Below are 22,150 nucleotides of genomic sequence, written 5' to 3' on the forward strand. Positions count from 1 at the left end.
GTTGAAATGAACCAGCCTACATCCCACATAATAATAGTAGGACAATATTTTTGTGTTGTCAACTTAATTACCTCTTATTTTTACAGAATATATTCATAAACACAATTGTCCTTGTTTTTTAAATGCTGAAATGTTTTGTATTGTTGAAATGACATCAAACAAAATGGAATATATTAATGAAAATATTTGTGTTGTCAACTTAATTAGCTCTTATTTTAAAAGAATGTATTTATTTATCTTTGTTTTAAAAAAAAATGTTTTAATATGTTGTTTATTGTTGAAATCAAAAACAAACGTCCACTTTGGACAGCCTACATCACACATAATAACAGATAATGAAAGTATATGTGAGCATAATAACGAATATTAAAGAAATTATATGTTGTCATCTTAAAGGAGCTTTGTTAAGGCTCGGACAGATAGTGTCCCATATAATCTTATTACAAAGATTAAATGTTTTGTATGTTTCTTGGTATTAAAAAAATAATAAGAACATTTAAAAATTAATGAGCAAAAATGTTACAACAAATACACCTGAAGAAATATTTCCAAGAAACGATTTTCAGCTCCGGTTCTGTGAAGGAATATATCATCTTTTTAAAAAACACTTGAAAAATGGAGTTACATCTTTCATAGTGTCATTACGCTGGCATTACGTTGTCATTTAGAAAAACATCATTAATAATAACTTAGTGTTATTATTCACATCAGGTGATTAAAAAAATGAAATTTTACATAAATTCTGTAAATAAATTTGACAAATAATCAGTCCTGTCACAAGTGATATTATGACGTTAAAACTGACCATTTGATAATATTGATGGATGAATCTCTTTATCTGTGTAGATGAAGATGTGGATAAATATCCAACAGTACATTTTGGTAAAGATCTGCTGTGTAAAGGTTGTTTTTTATTTATAGTATATATACTGTCCAAAAAGTTACAAAACATGTATCAAAGGAATTACAAAAACTATGTTAGATACATTCAGGACATGTGAAGAAAAATTAATTCCCATACAACATACAAATGTGTCTGTGACAGGGCCTGACAATAAATACATGTATCTTATTCAAGCATAAAGACTCGAGGCAGTTTAACACTTAACCTTCATTTGACTGTTTAGATTCAAACATAAAATATTGTTTTAATACAAGATTTTAGTTAAAATGAACATTTCTGCTCGGCTGTCCACGTGCAGTCCCCTCTCCGGCCGGCGGGTGGCGACTCTGACCGTTGACCTACATTTCAGATGTGTCGTTGTCTTCCCAAGCAGCCAATCAGAGCGCTCCTTTCCGGAAACAGCTGATGAGCCATCTTCAGCTGTTCAGAGGGGAGAATGAAGGACTATCTGTACCCGGGGACAGACTGGTGACCCCGGGGACCCTCTCAGCTGCGGCGGTGCTCTGCTCCTCAGCCCGCTAATGATCCGACATGGACCGGATCACTTTCCACTACGACACGGTGCTGTCAGACGTGCACATGCTGCTGCCCAACGCACGGCACCTCATGAGCCGCCTGAACGGGGTCGGACAGCCCGTCTTCATCTCCAGGTTCAAGATCCTGTCAGACAGCGACAGAGCCGGGACGGAGGGGACGGAGGTGACGGAGGCGGGAGAAGAAGGTGAGGACGCGGGAAAAGACACACGGGGACAAGATGGAGGACGTGTGGAAGCATTAGTGGATGAGGACGGAGATTTTGACATCACGCACCGACCGAGTCCTCCAGAGGGGAGCGGCCGAGACCCGGTCTGTCCAGTCATCCTCCATCAGTCCGCCCCGGGACAGGAGGAGCAGGAGGAGCAGGAGGAGGAGGAGGAGGAGGAGGAGGAGGAGGGGGGTGATGAAGATGATGAGGTCGTTATAAGGATCGAGCACACCATGGCCACCCCGCTGGAGGACGTCGGTAAACAGGTGTGGCGGGGGGCGTGTCTCCTGGCCGACTTCATCCTCTCTGATCCGGGTCCGTTCAGAGGAGCCACCGTCCTCGAGCTCGGAGCGGGAACAGGGCTGACCAGCATCACCATGGCGACCGCCGCCAAAACAGTGTACTGCACAGATGTGGGGGAAGACCTACTGAGCATGTGCAGGAGGAACGTGGCGTTAAACAAGCAGGTGACGGAGGCCTCGGGCGGCCAGGTGAAGGTGAGGCACCTGGACTGGCTCCAGCAGGACCTGCGCACTGACGCTGAGGTGGAGTTCAGCTGGACGGAGGCGGAAGTGGCGGATCTGTACGACAACACGAGCGTCATCATCGCTGCTGATGTTTGTTATGACGACGAGCTGACGGACGGCCTCTTCCGGACTCTGCACCGCCTCTGCAGCCACTTCAACCACACCTGCACCGTCCTCATCTCCCTCGAGAGGAGGATGAACTTCACCCTGCGGCACATGGACGTCTCCTGCGAGGCCTACGACCACTTCACCCGCTGTCTGTCGCAGCTGGAGGAGGTGGAGGACGGCCGGTGCAGCTTCAGCGTGCAGCAGCTGCCCTCGGACTTCCCTCAGTTCCTGCTGTATGAACGCATCGAGCAGCTGGAGCTGTGGAGGGTCACCTCCACCCCTCACCTCACCCGAGCTGCTGCCACCGTCCCCGGCCCGGAGGTCAGCACACACACCTCCGGCTAACAGCTGGAGGACTGCAGGCAGCTTCACCCGTTAATGTGACTAATAAAGTTTTTAAGAGTTTTAATGATGCCTCTTTGATTTATTGCATGAATTCAACTCGTGCAGACGTCACGGTGACGTCATTTTAAGGAAATCAGTAATCTGGTTTAAAGGTGCACTATGTAAGAAATGGCTACCTGTTGACCAGTGTTGGGCGAGTTACTTTCAAAATGCAATATATTACATATTGCTAGTTACCTTAATGTTAAACTAACATGTTACAATATTACTGTCTGCATAAAGTAATATATTACTTATTACAAATGCACAAATCACCTCTATAGAACAGATAAACAGCCTCGATCTGTTTAAATAAACGATGGTCTTGGACTCAGTGAGGAGCAGACAGGGCCACAGTCTGATACACGATGAGACAGGAATACATATTTTTAATTGTAGGCTCAGTCATGTGAAACACAGCAGACCTGTAGCTTCTATGATGCAGCCTTTTTATTGTAGTCCACAGAAGGAACACATGGTGTGATTCATCATGTAAATTAAAGTGGATCAGTCTTCATCAGTCAGTCACACAGAGACTGAACACAGAACTTATGGGCTCGGCTGTATTAAACACAGCCTATATTAATATGTTCATGTTGGTGTGGATGGGTTCTTAAAAAAACAAAAATAAACACTTCACTTTGGTCGGTAACGTGGATTGTAACTTGTCACGTGACATAACTAGTAATGTTCAATCAATCAGTCAAACTTTATTTATATAGCATTTTTCAAAGAAATCAAAATGCAATTCAAAAAAATGGTACATTAAGAAAATAGACAGGTTTGGAGACTAATGCACAACTCCAACAGAATAATAATTATAAGTAATAATAACAATAATAAATTCAAACTTTTAACAAGTAGGGGCAGCACATCACCAGAGTAACGGCTGTTTCATGAACGTAGTTACTGTTAGCTCATTTAGCCATGCAGCTAGCAGGCACAAGGCTAGCTGATTAGCATGTTATTGTCAGCAGATATCTCTGTAACATGACACACAGACATCTGACATGACATCGAAACTGTTATTTCTTCACATTCTGTTGATAGTTTAAAGTCAATGAGCCTTTGACATTCTCAGGACAAGAAAGACTAAATTGTTTGCGATGTTGAAATGAATGGTGGCTGGCAAACTGAAATGTGTTGTTTGTTGTTTTGTTCAGTGTTTGAGGCTGAAACAGTCGATGTGAGTTGATGCTCTCGTATGATTGACATGTAGAGTTATGATGATATTTAAAGGAGCAGTCTGTAGTTCAGGTGATGAAGTGTTAATGAGCAGGGGAAGATCCTCATCGACTGAAACAAACTGAATGAACAAACTGACCTGAAAAGACAACACAATTTATACTGTTTTACTTTGTTTATATGTGGCGGACCCTGCCACCTGTCTAGCTTCAAACAGTGTTCTGGGGCCTTATTTACCTCTGAGAACAGCTGGTTTATTCACTGATGGAAACAGTTTGTATCATTACCTCATTAATAGGTAAATGTTAAACTATCAGTCTGACAAACAAAACTACAGAATGCTCCTTTAATATCAGATGACAACAGCTTTAGATGACATTAAACTGTAAAATGGTGCCTCAGCTTTAACGACCTGCAGATTAACACTGTGAACACGTCCCGCACATATAACGACACTTTAATATAAAGAAGTACAAACAGGAGCTCAGACTAACAGCTGTCAGTTCACACACATCAGAAGTCTGCTCACTGTTTAAAGACACAAGATGCGGATTAAACAAGCTCCCTTTACTGCTAATATTTCAACACGGGAGTCAGTTTTACTCCTGTGATTTTAACGTCAGTTGTAACATGTTGACAGTATGTTAGGATCACAGTTTGTTTGGTCTTAATGTGAAATAAACGTGTTGTTTTAATCACAATCACAAACGTTGCGTAAACGCTCGTTTTTAACAGTTTTGTAACACCGGTTACGGACAGTTTTGTAACCCCGCACAAACAAAGCCTTTTGAATTTCCCGCAGCTGTCCGGGTGGCACGTGAGCGCGGCTCGCAGCCCGATTGGCTCCGTCGTAGCGTCAGTTTAAAGAGCCACCGCGAGCTGCGTTTCTATTGGCCAGCTGCGTTCTAGCGCCAAGATTTCAATAAAAAGGCGAGCGGACAACAGAAGCCGCTTCAGTCTCTGCGCTCCGTCTGTGTGCTGCTGCTTAGTTTAGACTTTTTACACTTTCGTCTCCTCTTTTTGTTCCTGCTTTTCACTTCTTAACTTATCTTTTATTCGTGTGTCCGTCTGAACTCGAAGGAAGTCAAAATGCTTTCTGCTCGCTCTCCTCTGTCCGTCAAGAATGAGAACACCGTCAGCAGTCAGATGAACAACATGTCGCTGGACAAAGAAAACACGGTGAGACTCTTAAATCTGATGTTTAATGTGCTGTTGAAGTGAACAAGTGTCGCTCTGAAGTTCTCTTCAACTGTTTTTAACTGAGAACTCGTGGCAGCCATTTTGTGAGCAGCTCAGCCTGACTGACCCACATATAATCTGTGTTTCAGCGCTCAAATAAAACCCGTGAATTCAGCATGAAACTATAGAAAGCAGTTTTTAGTCACTGACGATTTCTTGTCGTTCGTCTTTCAGCCACCGAGCCTGAACACGACCCGCATCCTGGCGTCCAAAACCGCGCGTAAAATCTTCGACGAGCCGGCGGTAAGTGAGTCCAAACCTGCTGCAAGCTTCCAGCTGTGGAGCGTAAGTCACAGACAGAGTGTGTGTGTCCGTGTGAGTCAGTGATGAGCTGTGTGTGTGTGTTTGTTCTGAGCCTGTGGCGCCTAAAATGTCGGTTCTGGCGCCAACATGGACGATCAGCTGTCCCTGTTGGTTTCATGTTGAGCTCCTGCAGTTTAGTAGAAGACAGATATCTGACATGTTTCTCCGTGGATTGTCTACATGTTGATGAAAGTTGCTTTATTTCGTCATTAATGTCTAAAATGTGGGACTTTGTAAAGTTGACACAGGAAGTGTTCATCCATGTCTCAGTCTTCAGATCGGAGGCTTGATTTTCCTCTTCAAACACGAGCATCAGTAAATGTGTTGATGTGACTGATGTTGGATCTTTGCACCATCTGGATCCACTGGATTCTCCATCAGATGCCACGAACATGATGCAGAGTTCACATCATATTTTCTCACTGAAGCTGAACACATGCAGCCTGTTTGAAGTGTTAAAGTTTGAGCTGAAACAGTTTATTACTTTTAATGATAATCTGCAGATCAGCTCATGTTCAGTTGATCAATTATTTGGTTTCTAAAATAAAGTCCCGTCAGTTTCCAGAGCTCCAGCTGACGTCTTTAAACAGCCAAAGATATTAAATTACATTACATTTAAATTCTCATCATGTAAAAGCAGAAAATCTTATTTTCGTGTTTCAGCCCTGATTTAAACTTGATAAACAAAGCGAGACAGTGAAGTCGGTCTGTGCAGCATCGGACCTGTACAGACGGCAGCTGGAACGTGTGTAGTGATGCATGTCTGCTGTATATTTGACAGGCTGGTGTTTGTGTTTTTCAGCCCAAAGCCGTGAAGAAGAGCAGCCGCGAGGAGCAGGAGGAGCCGCTGCTGAAGGAAAACCCTCGTCGCTTCGTCATCTTCCCCATCCAGTACCACGACATCTGGCAGATGTACAAGAAGGCCGAGGCGTCTTTCTGGACAGCAGAGGAGGTAACGTGGACATGAGTCAGTGTCTGGTTCAGGGCAGGTTGTCAGTCGGTCGCGCTGAGACTCGACTTCCCTCTGTGCTCTCAGAAACACTACAGTATGAATGTCGCCTCTCTGTTGCTGGCAAAGTTAAACATAAACTGGTGAGCTGAAGGTGACGACACGTGAAGCCTCCAGGTGTTGATGATGTCATGTTAACGACTTGTGTTTGTTCAGGTGGATCTGTCGAAGGACCTGCAGCACTGGGAGTCTCTGAAGGACGAGGAGAGGTACTTCATCTCTCACGTGTTGGCTTTCTTCGCCGCCAGTGACGGCATTGTCAACGAGAACCTGGTGAGGAGCGCCCACAACCATTAACTTAGTAACCACAATATCACCAGACTCCCTTAACAAATCCTGCGATATTGAGAGCTGTTGAGTGAGGAGAGACTTGACAAACTCTGAAACGGCTACGACTTTCTAAATCATTGGTGCCTTCTTGTAAATTCAGCATTAAATGCAAAAATGTATGAAAGAAAACATTTCATTGACTGTAAACACGTCAACTTTTACAAGTGCACTAAACGGTAACCAATTCAACCCGCCTCTCATCTTCAGTCGCCTTTATTGACTCCAGTCGAACTCAGAAGGTCTGAATGTCTTTAGTAGTGCTGTCAGTTAAACGCGTTATTAACGGCGTTAACGCAAACCCATTTTAACAGTCAATTTTTTTTATTGCGAGATTAACGTTCTGGCCGTGTAAACAAACTGTAGTTTTTTTTCACACGCTGTTGCAACAACTAGTAACGTTAGAAAAACTACAACACCACACCGGATCTAGCTAGACCGGAAGCAAAATAACAGGCACGCCGTTTGGGCTTGCGAGCCGGCCAAAGAGTAGCACGTTACGTTTTGAGTGCATGGCGAGCGCGAGACGCTGAAATGGATGCCAATAAGATTCTGAATGGAAAGTTTACTTTTAAACAGTTGACCAAAGACCAAAGTGATCTGTGTCTTTTGTCGTTGCCAACTGAGCGATCATCGCAGCACGTCCAGTCTGAAATGACACTTGATGGCAAAGCACACAGCTGATGCGAATTCTCCGCCCCCTCGTCAAAGCGTCAAAAAGAAATTAAGGGACATTTAGAATAGATACAAATGTGCGATTAATGTGAGTTAACTATGACATTAATGCGATTAATCCTGATTAAATATATTAATCGTTTGACAGCACAAGTTTTTAGTGATTTTATGGGTCAGACTGATTCTTTTAACATTAATGTAGATTAATCACAAACTGTCACACATCCTGAAGCACAAAGTGACATCAGCCAATAAAAACCTTCAGTTTCATCATCAAATAAAAATTGATCCTAATCGATCACTAAAACGTTCTGTGTGACCACCAGGTGGAGCGCTTCACCCAAGAAGTGCAGGTGACGGAGGCCAGGTGTTTCTATGGTTTCCAGATCGCCATGGAGAACATCCACTCAGAGATGTACAGCCTCCTGATCGACACCTACATCAGGGAGCCCAAAGAGAGGTGAGACCCTGTCGGTGCTGGACTCTGCCGGTCCGTGCCGGGCTCTGGTGGTCTGTGCTGGTGTGTGACGGTGTGTTTACTGACCCACAGAGAATACCTCTTCAACGCCATCGAGACTCTGCCGTGCGTGAAGAAGAAGGCCGACTGGGCGCTCAACTGGATCGGCAACAAGAACGCCAACTACGGTAAACCTGACGCCTGGGACTCCATGTTACCTTCAGTTCTGATATTGATCCTCTATCAGGTATTGATTGTCACTCTGTGGTTCTTCCAGGAGAGCGTGTGGTGGCCTTCGCTGCCGTGGAGGGAATCTTCTTCTCTGGTTCCTTCGCTGCCATCTTCTGGCTGAAGAAGAGAGGCCTGATGCCCGGCCTGACCTTCTCCAACGAGCTCATCAGCAGAGACGAGGTGACATCATCGATCCTATCAATTATCAGCTTCAGCTTGTTGTTTCACATCAGATAAATCTTTCTTAAAAAACAGTCGCCAAGACGTAAAGTTTATTTGACCAGTGTGTTGTGTTGCGTTCAGGGTCCATGTTGTAACTGTGTTGTGATGTGTTCAGGGTCTGCACTGTGACTTTGCCTGTCTGATGTTCAAACACCTGACCAACAAGCCGTCGGCAGAAACCGTCACCAACATCATCAAGAACGCCGTGCAGATCGAGCAGGTGGGTGACAGACGGATGAACTCTGCTCCTGAACATGTTGTTGTGCTGTCACTGGTTTCACTGGTCTCACTGGTGTGTTGTTGTTGTTGTTGTTGTTGTTGTTGTGTTCAGGAGTTCCTGACGGAGAGTTTGCCTGTGAAGCTGATCGGGATGAACTGTGAGCTCATGAAGCAGTACATCGAGTTCGTAGCAGACAGACTGATGCTGGAGCTCGGGTTCACAAAGGTAAGCAGCCCCCGGGTAGGGCCGAGCGGCGCCCCGGGTATGGCCGAGCGGCGCCCCGGGTAGGGCCGAGCGGCGCCCCGGGTAGGGCCGAGCACTGTACAGGTAGAGTTCGTACAGAGAGGTCAGAATCAGTTACACTACAGGGGGAGGATCAGGTCTCATGTGGATCAGGTCTGTGGTGATGAGAGGCGCAGGGGTACGGACCTCAGCCAGTGATGGGGGCTGAGTGCTGCTGCTGCGCTCTGATTGGTGGACGTGTGGTTCGCTGACGGACCAACAGCAGCACGAGACAGACGCCTGACTGAACAGACCAACAGCTGGAGTAGCAGAGTACGGGAGGAGTGTCAGATTGAGATTTGAATCTTTTATTCTCCGATGTTTTGAGCCACTGTCTCGTGGTTTCAGGGTTTGTAGGTGAAATATTCAGAACTTTGATCAGACTGACTGAAAAACTGTCGGCAGGTTAAAATCTTCGCTGTGATTCGGGAGGTTAATGTGGACGCTGAACATCAGGATGTTTGTGTTGTCGCTGTGAGATGTCGGGCTGTTGTGGGTGGAGTTGAGTGGAGGACGGTCTGACCTGTGGTCTGTGTGCTGTCTCTGTAGATCTACCGGGTGGAGAACCCCTTCGACTTCATGGAGAACATCTCTCTGGAGGGAAAGACCAACTTCTTTGAGAAGCGGGTGGGCGAGTACCAGAGGATGGGTGTGATGTCGGGCCCCACAGACAACACCTTCAGGCTGGACGCCGACTTCTGAGCACCAAGGTGGAGACGAGCCACGCCCACTCACTTGTTCAGACTCCACCTTGCAGGAGGAGGCAGGTGGAGTCGGCAGAAACACTTGTACCTCATCCATCAAGACAGACGGCAGCTGCCTCAGCTGGAGGTTTCTCCTCTGCTGTTGCATGCTGGGATTGTTTTTTTTTTAACAGACGGACTGTGATGAAATCTTTGTCTTCTCTGCAGCTGGTTTGTTTTTGTACATAAAGTTGTTTTAGCTGCGTGTTGTAATAAAGTGTAACTCCAGATTATATTTCAGTACTTTTAGCTGCGTGTTGTTTTAGTTACTTTAAATTGTACAGTTTTTTTTTTTCTCTCGTGACTTGTTTTTTAATAAAAGGTGCAGAAATGGAAATGTGACCGAGTTTGTCTGTTTTCTTAACGAACAGCTGATTGGCTTTCATCTCAAGACATTATTGGTGAAATTATTTGTTGTATGCATTTTATTCCTGAAGTTAGGTTTGAAATTAGAAGCTGATGAAGTAAAACTTATGTAAATGCAGGTTTGAACCAAAACAGGCGAGAGTCACGACAGGTAGCGGTCACTCATGTTCTCAGGGTTGATTCAATAATGTAATTTATTTAGTTGCATTGCAGGTCGATAACGTCTTAACCGTCTTCAGATAAATGTAATGAGTTTAAATTGGACGTAAAGTTTCAATGTGAGCTCTGAATCGGCACATTTAACATTTAATCAGAAGAAAAATGACAAAACTGGGGCTCGGTGATTTAAAAAAAAAAAAAAAAACTAGAACTCTTTTACATTAACCTTCATGTATTTAATAGGAGTTTCAAAATGATATTTTTGAGAAAGTCCATGACATGAACTGGGAAAAGTTCTGAGTTTTGGTTGATCTGGCATGGAGTGACTGAGTACATAATCAGCAAATGTATAATTATGAAATTAACTGTCACGTCAAAAGCACCACACATGGGGCACCCATTAGCTCAGTTGGTAGAGCGCTTTGTCTTTCCTGCTGCAGCCCAGGGTTCAACAGGCTACTAGTTAGCTTCATGAAAGCATGGTGTTTGGGTTAGCTAGATCCTTCACTACATTAACCACATGTTTGAAAGGCTTTCTGGCTGAAAGCCCTGAAGGCTAATTTCTACGTGAGCACAACTTCCTGTTAATAGCAGCTCTGAACTGCTGAGAGCCACACAGGATGATCATCTGCACACAGTGCGCCAGTGCCCTGAGGGAGACCGACGGCGCAGGAGCATCGACACTTTCCCCACCGGCAAACGACGAGGGAGGGCAGCCTGCGGCCCGACCGACTGGAGGAGATGGCAGATGGCAGCTGGAGCAGCGCAGCGGACAGGACGACGGAGATCGACCCAGAGGCAGAGGCTCCATGAGTAAGTTACTCATGAAGCCTCTGCCTCTTTGGACAAATATGCAGTTATTACCTTGAGAATAAAAATATGAGCTAGGCATCATGTATGACAGTTGCAAAAGTGAGATATGAGCTATACAATAAACAGAACCTGCCACTGGGTATATGAGCTATATAGAAGACATACCTTGTATGTACATATAGGGCTTCTGTCATATCATCTCATTTTCTTAAGCACTTTTTCTGTGAGGATCGCGGGGATGTTACCGCTTTATCCCCCCCTTTCGGGGGGTTGCAGGGGTTACTGGAGCCAATCCCAGTTTTCATATGGGTGAAGGCCTGGGCCTGGACGAGTCGCCAGCTCATTGCAGGGCCCTTTCTGACGGCAGAGGCTGCCACACAAAGTGCCAACTGCATGTCAGGAGCAATGTCGGGGTTCAGTATCTTGCTCAAGGTTACTTCGGCATGTAGCTGAGTTCCGCCCATCAGAGCCGGGGTTCGAACCAGCGACCTTCTGGTTGCTAGTCACCTGCTCTACCCACTGAGCTACAGAAAAGGAAAAAGTCCATTACACGACACAAAATCTTTGTAATATTCCTCCATACTGCTCATCCGCTGCAATCTAAGTGTCCTGAAGTGGCGACATCCAGAGTTTACTCGAAACGACTTCATTTAGTACATTTTTACAGCCTAAACAGTCTCTATGCTACATCTGCCTGGAGGCACGCGAGTCTCCCTCACAGCCGATTGCACTATGGAAGCCGCGCCGGACAAGATGAACGAGACTTGCGATAGATACACACCGGTATTTACTTCCTGTTGTGAGCGACCGAGCGACACACAAACACAAGAGGGATCTGCTGCACTAGTGATTTGAAACTTTGACACTCACAGCTGGAAAGTTTTTGTGTAGTTTTATGGACCTTTTCCTCTCGGGCACAATTCACGCTCGTTACAGGATTATCGTTGCTGGAGAGTACCCCCGCAGGTCTCCAGCTGCACTTTGAGGAATAAGAAACTACACCAGACTTCTCATCAGCATGGGGGTGAGTCGATAATGACTGAATTTCGTTCCCAGTTCCGGACAGACACCCCATACCGCGCATACAGGAAATACTGGATGGTCTCGGTGGCAATGCTTGGTTCAGCGTGTTGGACCAAGGAAAAGCTTACCATCAGGGCAGCATTAGTGAGGACTGTAAGCAATTCCCAGCATTCACCACACTGCTGGGCTTATACAAACGCACCCTCAGCAGTCGAGCGCGGTATGGAAGAGAGCTTGGAAGGACTCGGACACAAAATGTGCATTCCGTACTTGGATGATGTTTTAGTGTACAGCAAAACATTCACAGAGCAAAATAGACTTCCATTTTTCGTAATGGCGGGGTTTCCCATTTTTTCTAAAGACCCCGCTATTCCGAAAAGGCTATTGGGGAACCCCTGACCCTAACCCTAACCCCTGACCCTGACCCTAACCCTAACCCCTGACCCTAACCCTAACCCTAACCCTATTGGGAAGTAAATGGAACTTGAAAGTCGGATTCGGAACAGCGGTGTGTCGGAGTGGAAGGCCGTTCCCGTCCAGGAGATGACTGAAGACAGTCAACCAGAGATCAAACTGACACAACAGGACTTACTGCAAGCGCAGTTACAAGACACTGCCATATCCTATGTCATACAGCTAAAAAAATCTGGCAGAAAACCAAGCAGGAGAGACAACAGGCCACTACTGCATGAGTGGACAAGACTGTATGTTTCCAAAGAAGGTCTGTTGAAACGCAAAACAGCCACAAATACTCAAATTGTGCTGCCAGAGAAGTACAGAGAGCTGGTGTACCAGTACTTACACCGTGAAATGGGTCATTTAGGGGTGGATCGAGTGTTACGCCTTGCTAGACAGAGATTTTATTGGCCAAGTATGTAAAATTACATTGAGTTCTTCATAACCAAAGTGTGTAAATGCAACATTCAAAAAAAGCCTTCTGTTCAGACAAGAGCACCAATGTGTCATGTACCAGCAACGGCCCCATTTGAGACAGTCTCTATAGACTTTCTCACTCTTGAAAAAAGCAGGGGAGGGTATGAGTATATTTTGGTGCTCGTCGACAACTTCACTTGTTGTTCAAAAGACTGCAAAAATACATTGGCATGACAAACTCAAAAACGACCCCCTACCACCCACAAGGGAACCCAGCTGAAAGATTTAATCGCACGTTGTTATCGATGCTGCGGACCTTGGATGAGGACAAAAAGCAAAACTGGAGTGACTATGTGAATAAAGTGGTTCACGCTTACAATTGTACAACCAGTGAAGCGACAGGCTACTCTCCTTTTTACTTGCTTTTTGGTAGACAGCCTTGTTTGCCAATTGACTTGATTTTTGGGATAAATGAGGAGAAAGGATTTACATCTTACCAGGAATATTCCAAAAAGTGGCAGCAACAAATGAAGGAAGCTTATGAAATAGCATATAAAACAATCAAAAAGACAACAGCAAGAGGAAAACATCTTATGACAAAAAAAGACAGCATGCAGTGCTCTCTCCAGGTGACTGCGTCCTAGTGAGGAATATGTCAGAACGTGGAGGGCCTGGAAAATTGAGAGCATATTGGGAGGATAAAATACACATTGGCCCTCATTTATCAATCTTGCGTGAAAACGGGTGCAGATCTGAGCGCAGAATTGGTCTTACGACAGGACACACGTGATTTATGAAACATTCGTATCTGACCAATCCCAGCATACGAATGATCGGGTCTTGATAAATGCGGCGGCTGAATCCGATCGTCATTAACATGTTACGCCCTTAAATATTCCTGGTTCGGAGGCCTCGCCCACTGAGGTCAAACATGGAGAGAGGAAACGCTGGCAAGAAAAGAAACTTTTCGGAGATGGAGAGGCAATGGGCATTGGCTCATCTGGCTGCGCCGGCACATCAGAAGGCACTCCATTCACTAATGCAATGTTGTGCAAAACTGAACAGAATAATATCACACACTTTCTCTGGGGTATACAGCAGCGTTCCCCCTGCTGGTCCGAGACAGCGCCACCTGCCCTTCAGCAACCCGGAGCAGCGCTCCACTGTGACCCGTGTGCGTGTGTGCGCACTATTGAATCTGCGTTTCTGCTCTGTAGCAGGTTTGCCAGCGGGGTTATTAGGTATTCCGTTAGAGGATAACCCTTGTCACCTAGAAGAACCAAAATGTTCATCATCTGATACCTTGTTTAGTTTAATGCAATTTATCCAGGGTAGCTACTTACCGAGGAGATGACTTTGGCTCTGCAGTGCGCCCTCCTGCAGCCGCGCGCCAACACAGCTGTTTTGAAATATAAAAGAAACGTGTGTCCCCCCCGGCCACCTCTGAAGAACATCTTCTTCAGAGACTGAATGTGAATTGATAGAAATATTTTGTGTCTCAGAGTGATTGTGTAGTGCATTGATGTTAATAACTGCTCAATTCCAAATGCTTAAGCTAAAATGCCATGGTATCTAAGAGTAGAGTGCGATAAAATCACATACATTGGTGATGCACTATAAGGTAAAAGCCTATAACATGCATTTTGAGTTTGACCCTTGACCTGTTTTTACCTTTCAGAAGAAAGTGTTTGTCTAATGCAATTCCAAGTGGGTTAATGACATATTGAATGTTACATATTTTATGTTGTGCTGCTTAAAATTGATGCAAATGTTGTGGACAACATTTAGTTTGCAGGGGAGGATTGTAGCACCTGTAAAGAGAAGATTTATTATTTTTATTTTTGATACCAATTTCAATTCATATTATTATTTCTTTTGTTACATCTCGTTCCTAAGAGACTGTTATTTCGTACCTATAGCACTTGCCAGTAGGGGGCAGACTGAACCTAGGATGATACAGACTGTGTGCATTGTTCACATGTGGAGAAGGAGAGGTTTGGGGGGGTCGCGGGCTAGAGCTGCTACTGAGACATATATGGAGTTGCTGTGCCTGGTGGAGACTAATAAATGTTCTTAAACTTACACCACCGTGTCTTATTGCAAGGGGTGTAACATATGTCAATGGAAAACATCAAACAATCAAAGTATTTATGGTGATCATGGTAAATAATATGCCAATAATATGTGTGATTGTCGTGTTCTAATAGATCAAACCTTTCCCACCAGATTCATACAATTATATTTTGACAAAACTGACCACAGAAACTTACACATTCCTATATTTACGTCGCTATGTTGAGCCACTAGTGGTATATGCCACTAAGCTACTACATGAAAATTTGTTAGTGGTTCAGTGGCGTCGCCTCAGCTAACTTTCGATAACGGCGTCACTCCTGTTTTGTGGCAGTTGCCACTGACCTGCTGCTGTTTGTTTCAGTTTTATAGGCTATGTTGTTTTCAGTTTTCTGATGCAGGTAAGTAGGCAACAAACAGGCTACTAGTTAACTTTAGGAAAGCTTGGTGTTGTTGATGTTAGAAAAGATCCTTTACTACATTAACCACATGTTTGAAAGGCTTTCTGACTGTAAGCCCTGAAGGCTAACTTCTTTGTGAGCACAGCTTGTTCATTCTGGAGCTAATAGTGGCATATACCACTGAGCCACTAATTGCATACAGTTAATGTAATGAAGGAGCTATTTAAACCAAAAACTATTTAAACAAAACCACTTAACTGAACAGAAAACTGAAAACAATATAGCCTATAAGACTGAAACAAACAGCCACTAGCTATTAGTGGCTCAGCGGCATATGCCGATCCCTGGAGTGGTATGCCGATTGTGCTCCATTGACAGGCTTTTTCTTAATGGCATGTGCTACTTGAAACTGGTAGGCCACCATCAGACCAGCATCACCATCTGATGCTATGCAGATTAAATTTATGATGTAATGTATATTTTTCTGTCTTAATTAACAATGTTAGCTCAACATAGCACTATGAATAAAGGAACGTATGAATCACTGTCGTCCATTGTGTTGATGGTTTTGGGATTGTCTTAATGCACAAATCTCAATGAGAGATCGCAAAGTGGCCACTGAGCCACAAGTAACTCAGTGGCATATGCCAGTAGTAGCTTTGTGGCATATGCCACCAGTGTCTCAGTGGCATAAAGGAATGTATGAGTTTCTGTCGTCCATTCTGTTGTTTGGATTGCAGTTTAGTGGCATAGCATCAGCTCATTTTCAATATCGGCATCAGTCCTGTTTAGGGCAGTTGCCACTGACCTGCCACTGTTTGTCTCAGTTTTATAGGCTATATTGTATTATAAACAGGCTACTAGTTAGCTTCATGAAAGCATGGTGTTTGGGTTAGATAGATCCTTCACTAGATTAACCACATGTTTGAAAGGCTTTCTGGCTGAAACTGAAGGCTAACTTCTATGTGAGCACAACTTCCTGTTAATGGCAACTCTGAACTGCTGAGAGCCACACAGGATGATCATCTGCACACACAACACACCAGAACCATTGAGTGATACTCACATAGAGAAGTGGCTCAGTGGCATATGCAAGTTATAGCTTAGTGGCATATTTGCTGATTATGTACTCAAAGTTAAATGAGAGCTAGCATTAGCTAACATGGCGACTGTTGGAATAGCCACCATTGCCAACCTGACTAATCAATAGCAAAAATTAAGATCTAACCAAATAATACTTGTATTGCTTTGGGGCGTCAATTCTGGTGCCTGAGTACTGGCGTATACTGCTGCTTGCCTAAACCTACACATGCCACTCGATCAGAAGTGGTATGTCACTGGAAAACATCAAACAATCATTGTAAATAATATGCCAATATGTGTGATTGCCTTCTACTAATAGATCAAACCTTTCCCACCAGAATCATACAATTATATTTTGACAGGACTGGCCACAAAAACTTACACATTCCTATATTTACGTCGCTATGTTGAGCCACTAGTGGCATGTGCCACTAAACTACGAGTAGCATATGGTTTTTCATGCAAATTTAGTGGTGGCTCAGTGGCATCACCTCAACTAATTTTCAAACGTGATGTTTTTGGTTAGAATAGATCCCTCACTACTTTCACAAAATGTGTGAAAGGTTTTCTGACTGTAAACGCTGAAGGCTAACTTCTGTCAGACCACAGCTTGTTCATTCAACTGAGCTACTAGTGGCATATAGTTAAGTTTTTTAACCAAAAACATCATGCTTTCCTCAACCTACCTAGTATCCAGATATCATTTATGATGTAATGTGTGATTGCGCCTGACTGATAAAGCAAACCTTCCCCTCAGATTCACAAAAGTACATTTTGACTGAACTGACCATTCCTACATTTATATTTAAATCACTATATTGAGCCAGTGGTGGCATATGCCACTAAGCTACTACTGGCATATGTCACTCAGTCAGTATTTGCACATATTCAATGTAATGAGGAGCTTTTTTAACCTGTTTCTTATGTCTGGCCACTACTGGCATATGCCACTAATCTACTACTGGCATATGCCACTCAGTCAGTATTTTCACATATTTAATGTATTAAGGAGCTATTTTAACCCAAAAATCAATCAAACCTACCTGGCTACAAGGTAGGTTTAGGAAAGCATGACTTTGTGTTAAAAAGGCACCTCATTACATCAAATACATGCAACTAGTGACTAAGTGGCATATGCCAGTAGTATCTTAGTGGCATATGCCAGTAGATTCACAAAAGTATTTTTTGGCAGAACTGGCCATTCCTGCATTTAAAATTGCTAAATTGAGCCAGTAGAGGGATATGCCACTATTCTACTACTGGCGTATGACACTCAGTCAGTATCTGCACATATTTAATGTATTGAGGAGCTATTTTAACCTAAAAATGATGCTTCCCTCAACCTATCTTGTAGCCAGGTATCATATATGCCGTGATGTGTGATTGCATTCTACAAATTAATCAAATCTACCTGGCTACTAGGTAGGTTTAGGAAAGCATGACTTTGTGTTAAAAAGGCACCTCATTACATCAAATACATGCAACTAGTGACTAAGTGGCATATGCCAGTAGTATCTTAGTGGCATATGCCAGTAGATTCACAAAAGTATTTTTTGGCAGAACTGGCCATTCCTGCATTTAAAATTGCTAAATTGAGCCAGTAGAGGGATATGCCACTATTCTACTACTGGCGTATGACACTCAGTCAGTATCTGCACATATTTAATGTATTGAGGAGCTATTTTAACCTAAAAATGATGCTTCCCTCAACCTATCTTGTAGCCAGGTATCATATATGCCGTGATGTGTGATTGCATTCTACAAATTAATCAAATCTACCTGGCTACTAGGTAGGTTGAGGAATTGGCGATTTGGGGATTAAAAAAGCACCTCATTACATTAATGTAATGAGGAGCTATTTTGAACCTGTTTTCTATGTTTGTCCACTACTGGCATATGCCTACTAAGTAGGTTGAGGAAAGCATGATTTTTGGGTTAAAAAAGCACCTCATTACATTAAATACATGCAACTAGTGACTGAGTGGCATAAGCTAGTAGATTCACAAAAGTTTATTTTGACAGGACTGACCATTCCAACATTTAAATTTAAATCACTATATTGAGTCAGAAGTGGCATATGCCAATGAGCTACTACTGGCATATGTCACTCAGTCAGTATTTGCAAATATTTAATGTGATGAGGAGCTATTTTAACCTGTTTCCCATGTTTTGCCACTACTGGCATATGCCACGAAGCGAATACTGGCATATGCATCAGTATTTGCATAGATTTTATGTATTGAGGAGGTATTTTAACACAAAAATCATGCTTTCCTTAACCTACCTTGTAGCCAGGTGCAAATAAATCAAACCTACCTGGCTACAAGGCCAGGTGCAAATAAATCAAACCTACCTGGCTACAAGGTGGGTTGTGGAAATCACGATTTTGCCATTAAAAAGGCACCTCATTAAATCAAATATATGCAACTAGTGACTGAGTGGCATATGCCACTAATCTAGTACTGGCATATGCCACTCAGTCAGTATTTGCATAGATTTAATGTATTGAGGAGCTATTTCAACCCAAAAATGATGCTTCCCTCAACCTACCTTGTAGCCAGGTATCATATATGCTGTGATGGGTGATTACAGTCTGCAAATGAATTAAACCTACCTGGCTTCAAGGTAGGTTGAGGAAACCGCGATTTTGGGGTTAAAAAAGCACCTTATTCAATCAAATATATGCAACTAGTGACTCAGTGGCATATGCCAGTAGTATCTTAGTGGCATATGCCAGTAGATTCACAAAAGTTTATTTTGACAGGTCTGACCATTCCAACATTTATATTTGAGTCACTATATTGAGCCAATAGTGGCATATGCCAGTAAGCTACTAATCCACTACCACTCTATGTGCAAATACTCAGTCAGTATTTGCACATATTTAATGCAATGAGGAGCTATTGTAACCCGTTTCCTATGTCCGGCCACTATTGGCATATGCAACTCAGTCAGTATTTGCATAGATTTAATGTATTGAGGAGGTATTTTAACCCAAAAATTATACTTTCCTCAACCTACCGTGTAGCCAGGTATCATATATGTTGTAACGTGTGATTGCAGTCTGCAAATGAATCAAACCTACCTGGCTTCAAGGTAGATTGAGGAAACCACAATTTTGGGGTTAAAAAAGCACCTTATTCAATCAAATATATGCAACTAGTGACTCAGTGGCATCTGCCAATAGTATCTTAGTGGCGTATGCCAGTAGATTCACAAAAGTTTATTTTGACAGGTCTGACCAGTCCAACATTTACATTTAAATCACTATATTGAGCCAGTAGTGGCATACGCCAATAAGCTACTACTGGCATATGCCACTCAGTCAGTATTTGCATACATTTAATGTATTGAGGAGGTATTTTAACCTAAAAATCATACTTTCCTCAACCTACCTTGTAGTCAGGTGCAAATGAATCAAACCTGCCTGGCTTCAAGGTAGGTTGAGGAAACCACAATTTTGGGGTTAAAAAAGCACCTTAAATACATGCAACTAGTGACTGGGTGGCATATGCCAGTAGTATCTTAGTGGCATATGCCAGTAGATTCACAAAAGTTTATTTTGACAGGTCTGACCATTCCAACATCTATATTTAAATCACTATATTGAGCCAGTAGTGGCATATGCCAATAAAGTACTACTGGCATATGCCACTCAGTCAGTATTTGCACAATATTTAATGTATTGAGGAAGGTATTTTAACCCAAAAATTAGGCTTTCCTCAACCTACCTTGTAGCCAGGTGCAAATGAATCAAACCTACCTGGCTTCAAGGTAGGTTGAGGAAACCACAGTTTTGGGGTTAAAAATCACCTCATTAAATCAAATATATGCAACTAGTGACTAAGTGGCATATGCCAGTAGTATCTTAGTGGCATATGCCAGTAGATTCACAAAAGTTTATTTTGACAGGTCTGACCGTTCCAACATTTACATTTAAATCACTATATTGAGCCAGTAGTGGCATATGCCAATAAAGTACTACTGGCATATACCACTCAGTCAGTATTTGCACAATATTTAATGTATTGAGGAGGTATTTTAACCCAAAAATTAGGCTTTCCTCAACCTACCTTGTAGCCAGGTGCAAAAAAATCAAACCTACCTGGCTTCAAGGTAGGTTGAGGAAACCACAATTTTGGGGTTAAAAAAGCACCTTATTACATTAAATACATGCAACTAGTGACTAAGTGGCATATGCCAGTAGTGTCTTAGTGGCATATGCCAGTAGATTCACAAAAGTTTATTTTGACAGGTCTGACCGTTCCAACATTTACATTTAAATCACTATATTGAGCCAGTAGTGGCATATGCCAATAAAGTACTACTGGCATATGCCACTCAGTCAGTATTTGCACAATATTTAATGTATTGAGGAGGTATTTTAACCCAAAAATTAGGTTTTCCTCAACCTACCTTGTAGCCAGGTGCAAATAAATCAAACCTACCTGGCTTCAAGGTAGGTTGAGGAAACCACGATTTTGGGGTTAAAAATCACCTCATTAAATCAAATATATGCAACTAGTGACTGAGTGGCATATGCCAGTAGTATCTTAGTGGCATATGCCAGTAGATTCACAAAAGTTTATTTTGACAGGTCTGACCGTTCCAACATTTACATTTAAATCACTATATTGAGCCAGTAGTGGCATATGCCAATAAAGTACTACTGGCATATGCCACTCAGTCAGTATTTGCACAATATTTAATGTATTGATGAGGTATTTTAACCCAAAAATTAGGCTTTCCTCAACCTACCTTGTAGCCAGGTGCAAATGAATCAAACCTACCTGGCTTCAAGGTAGGTTGAAGAAACCACGATTTTGGGGTTAAAAATCACCTCATTAAATCAAATATATGCAACTAGTGGCATATGCCAGTAGTATCTTAGTGGCATATGCCAGTAGATTCACAAAAGTTTATTTTGACAGGTCTGACCGTTCCAACATTTACATTTAAATCACTATATTGAGCCAGTAGTGGCATATGCCAATAAAGTGCTACTGGCATATGCCACTCAGTCAGTATTTGCACAATATTTAATGTATTGAGGAGGTATTTTAACCCAAAAATTAGGCTTTCCTCAACCTACCTTGTAGCCAGGTGCAAATAAATCAAACCTACCTGGCTTCAAGGTAGGTTGAAGAAACCACGATTTTGGGGTTAAAAATCACCTCATTAAATCAAATATATGCAACTAGTGACTAAGTGGCATATGCCAGTAGTATCTTAGTGGCATATGCCAGTAGATTCACAAAAGTTTATTTTGACAGGTCTGACCGTTCCAACATTTACATTTAAATCACTATATTGAGCCAGTAGTGGCATATGCCAATAAAGTACTACTGGCATATGCCACTCAGTCAGTATTTGCACAATATTTAATGTATTGATGAGGTATTTTAACACAAAAATTAGGCTTTCCTCAACCTACCTTGTAGCCAGGTGCAAATAAATCAAACCTACCTGGCTTCAAGGTAGGTTGAAGAAACCACGATTTTGGGGTTAAAAATCACCTCATTAAATCAAATATATGCAACTAGTGACTAAGTGGCATATGCCAGTAGTATCTTAATGGCATATGCCAGTAGATTCACAAAAGTTTATTTTGACAGGTCTGACCGTTCCAACATTTACATTTAAATCACTATATTGAGCCAGTAGTGGCATATGCCAATAAAGTACTACTGGCATATGCCACTCAGTCAGTATTTGCACAATATTTAATGTATTGATGAGGTATTTTAACCCAAAAATTAGGCTTTCCTCAACCTACCTTGTAGCCAGGTATCATATAT

General features: G+C 42.8%; 3 protein-coding genes across 3 annotated transcripts in view; 2 read left to right on the forward strand and 1 right to left on the reverse strand.

The window, feature by feature from the left end:
• LOC311271337 (uncharacterized protein) overlaps nucleotides 1-22,150 on the reverse strand; it is a gene marked incomplete at its 3' end in the record, with an annotated part of 304,448 nt that overhangs the window by 151,475 nt on the left and 130,823 nt on the right. The window lies entirely within an intron of this gene.
• On the forward strand, nucleotides 907-2,693 carry mettl22 (methyltransferase 22, Kin17 lysine). Its single transcript, XM_084376813.1, has one exon. It carries the CDS (start codon nucleotides 1,436-1,438, stop codon nucleotides 2,627-2,629), a length of 1,194 nt encoding a protein of 397 aa, XP_084232939.1. The 5' UTR covers nucleotides 907-1,435; the 3' UTR covers nucleotides 2,630-2,693.
• On the forward strand, nucleotides 4,774-9,903 carry LOC311271227 (ribonucleoside-diphosphate reductase subunit M2). The gene is made up of 10 exons (XM_084376822.1): nucleotides 4,774-5,032; nucleotides 5,267-5,335; nucleotides 6,198-6,347; nucleotides 6,561-6,677; nucleotides 7,733-7,866; nucleotides 7,957-8,051; nucleotides 8,141-8,274; nucleotides 8,432-8,536; nucleotides 8,648-8,761; nucleotides 9,368-9,903. The coding sequence occupies exons 1-10, from the start codon at nucleotides 4,943-4,945 to the stop codon at nucleotides 9,518-9,520; spliced, it is 1,161 nt and encodes a 386-aa protein (XP_084232948.1). The 5' UTR covers nucleotides 4,774-4,942; the 3' UTR covers nucleotides 9,521-9,903.

The sequence above is a fragment of the Pagrus pagrus genome (genome assembly GCF_965226575.1).
Source record: "Pagrus pagrus genome assembly, chromosome: 16".
NCBI classification, from domain to species: domain Eukaryota; kingdom Metazoa; phylum Chordata; class Actinopteri; order Spariformes; family Sparidae; genus Pagrus; species Pagrus pagrus.

Bases quoted from the DNA above. Each gene is read 5' to 3' on its own strand.
- mettl22 (XM_084376813.1), top strand. From the start codon at position 1,436: ATGGACCGGATCACTTTCCACTACGACACGGTGCTGTCAGACGTGCAC.
- LOC311271227 (XM_084376822.1), top strand. From the start codon at position 4,943: ATGCTTTCTGCTCGCTCTCCTCTGTCCGTCAAGAATGAGAACACCGTC. The intron at 8,052-8,140 runs GTAAACCTGACG...TGGTTCTTCCAG, and splicing joins CAACAAGAACGCCAACTACG to GAGAGCGTGTGGTGGCCTTC. The intron at 8,762-9,367 runs GTAAGCAGCCCC...CTGTCTCTGTAG, and splicing joins TGGAGCTCGGGTTCACAAAG to ATCTACCGGGTGGAGAACCC.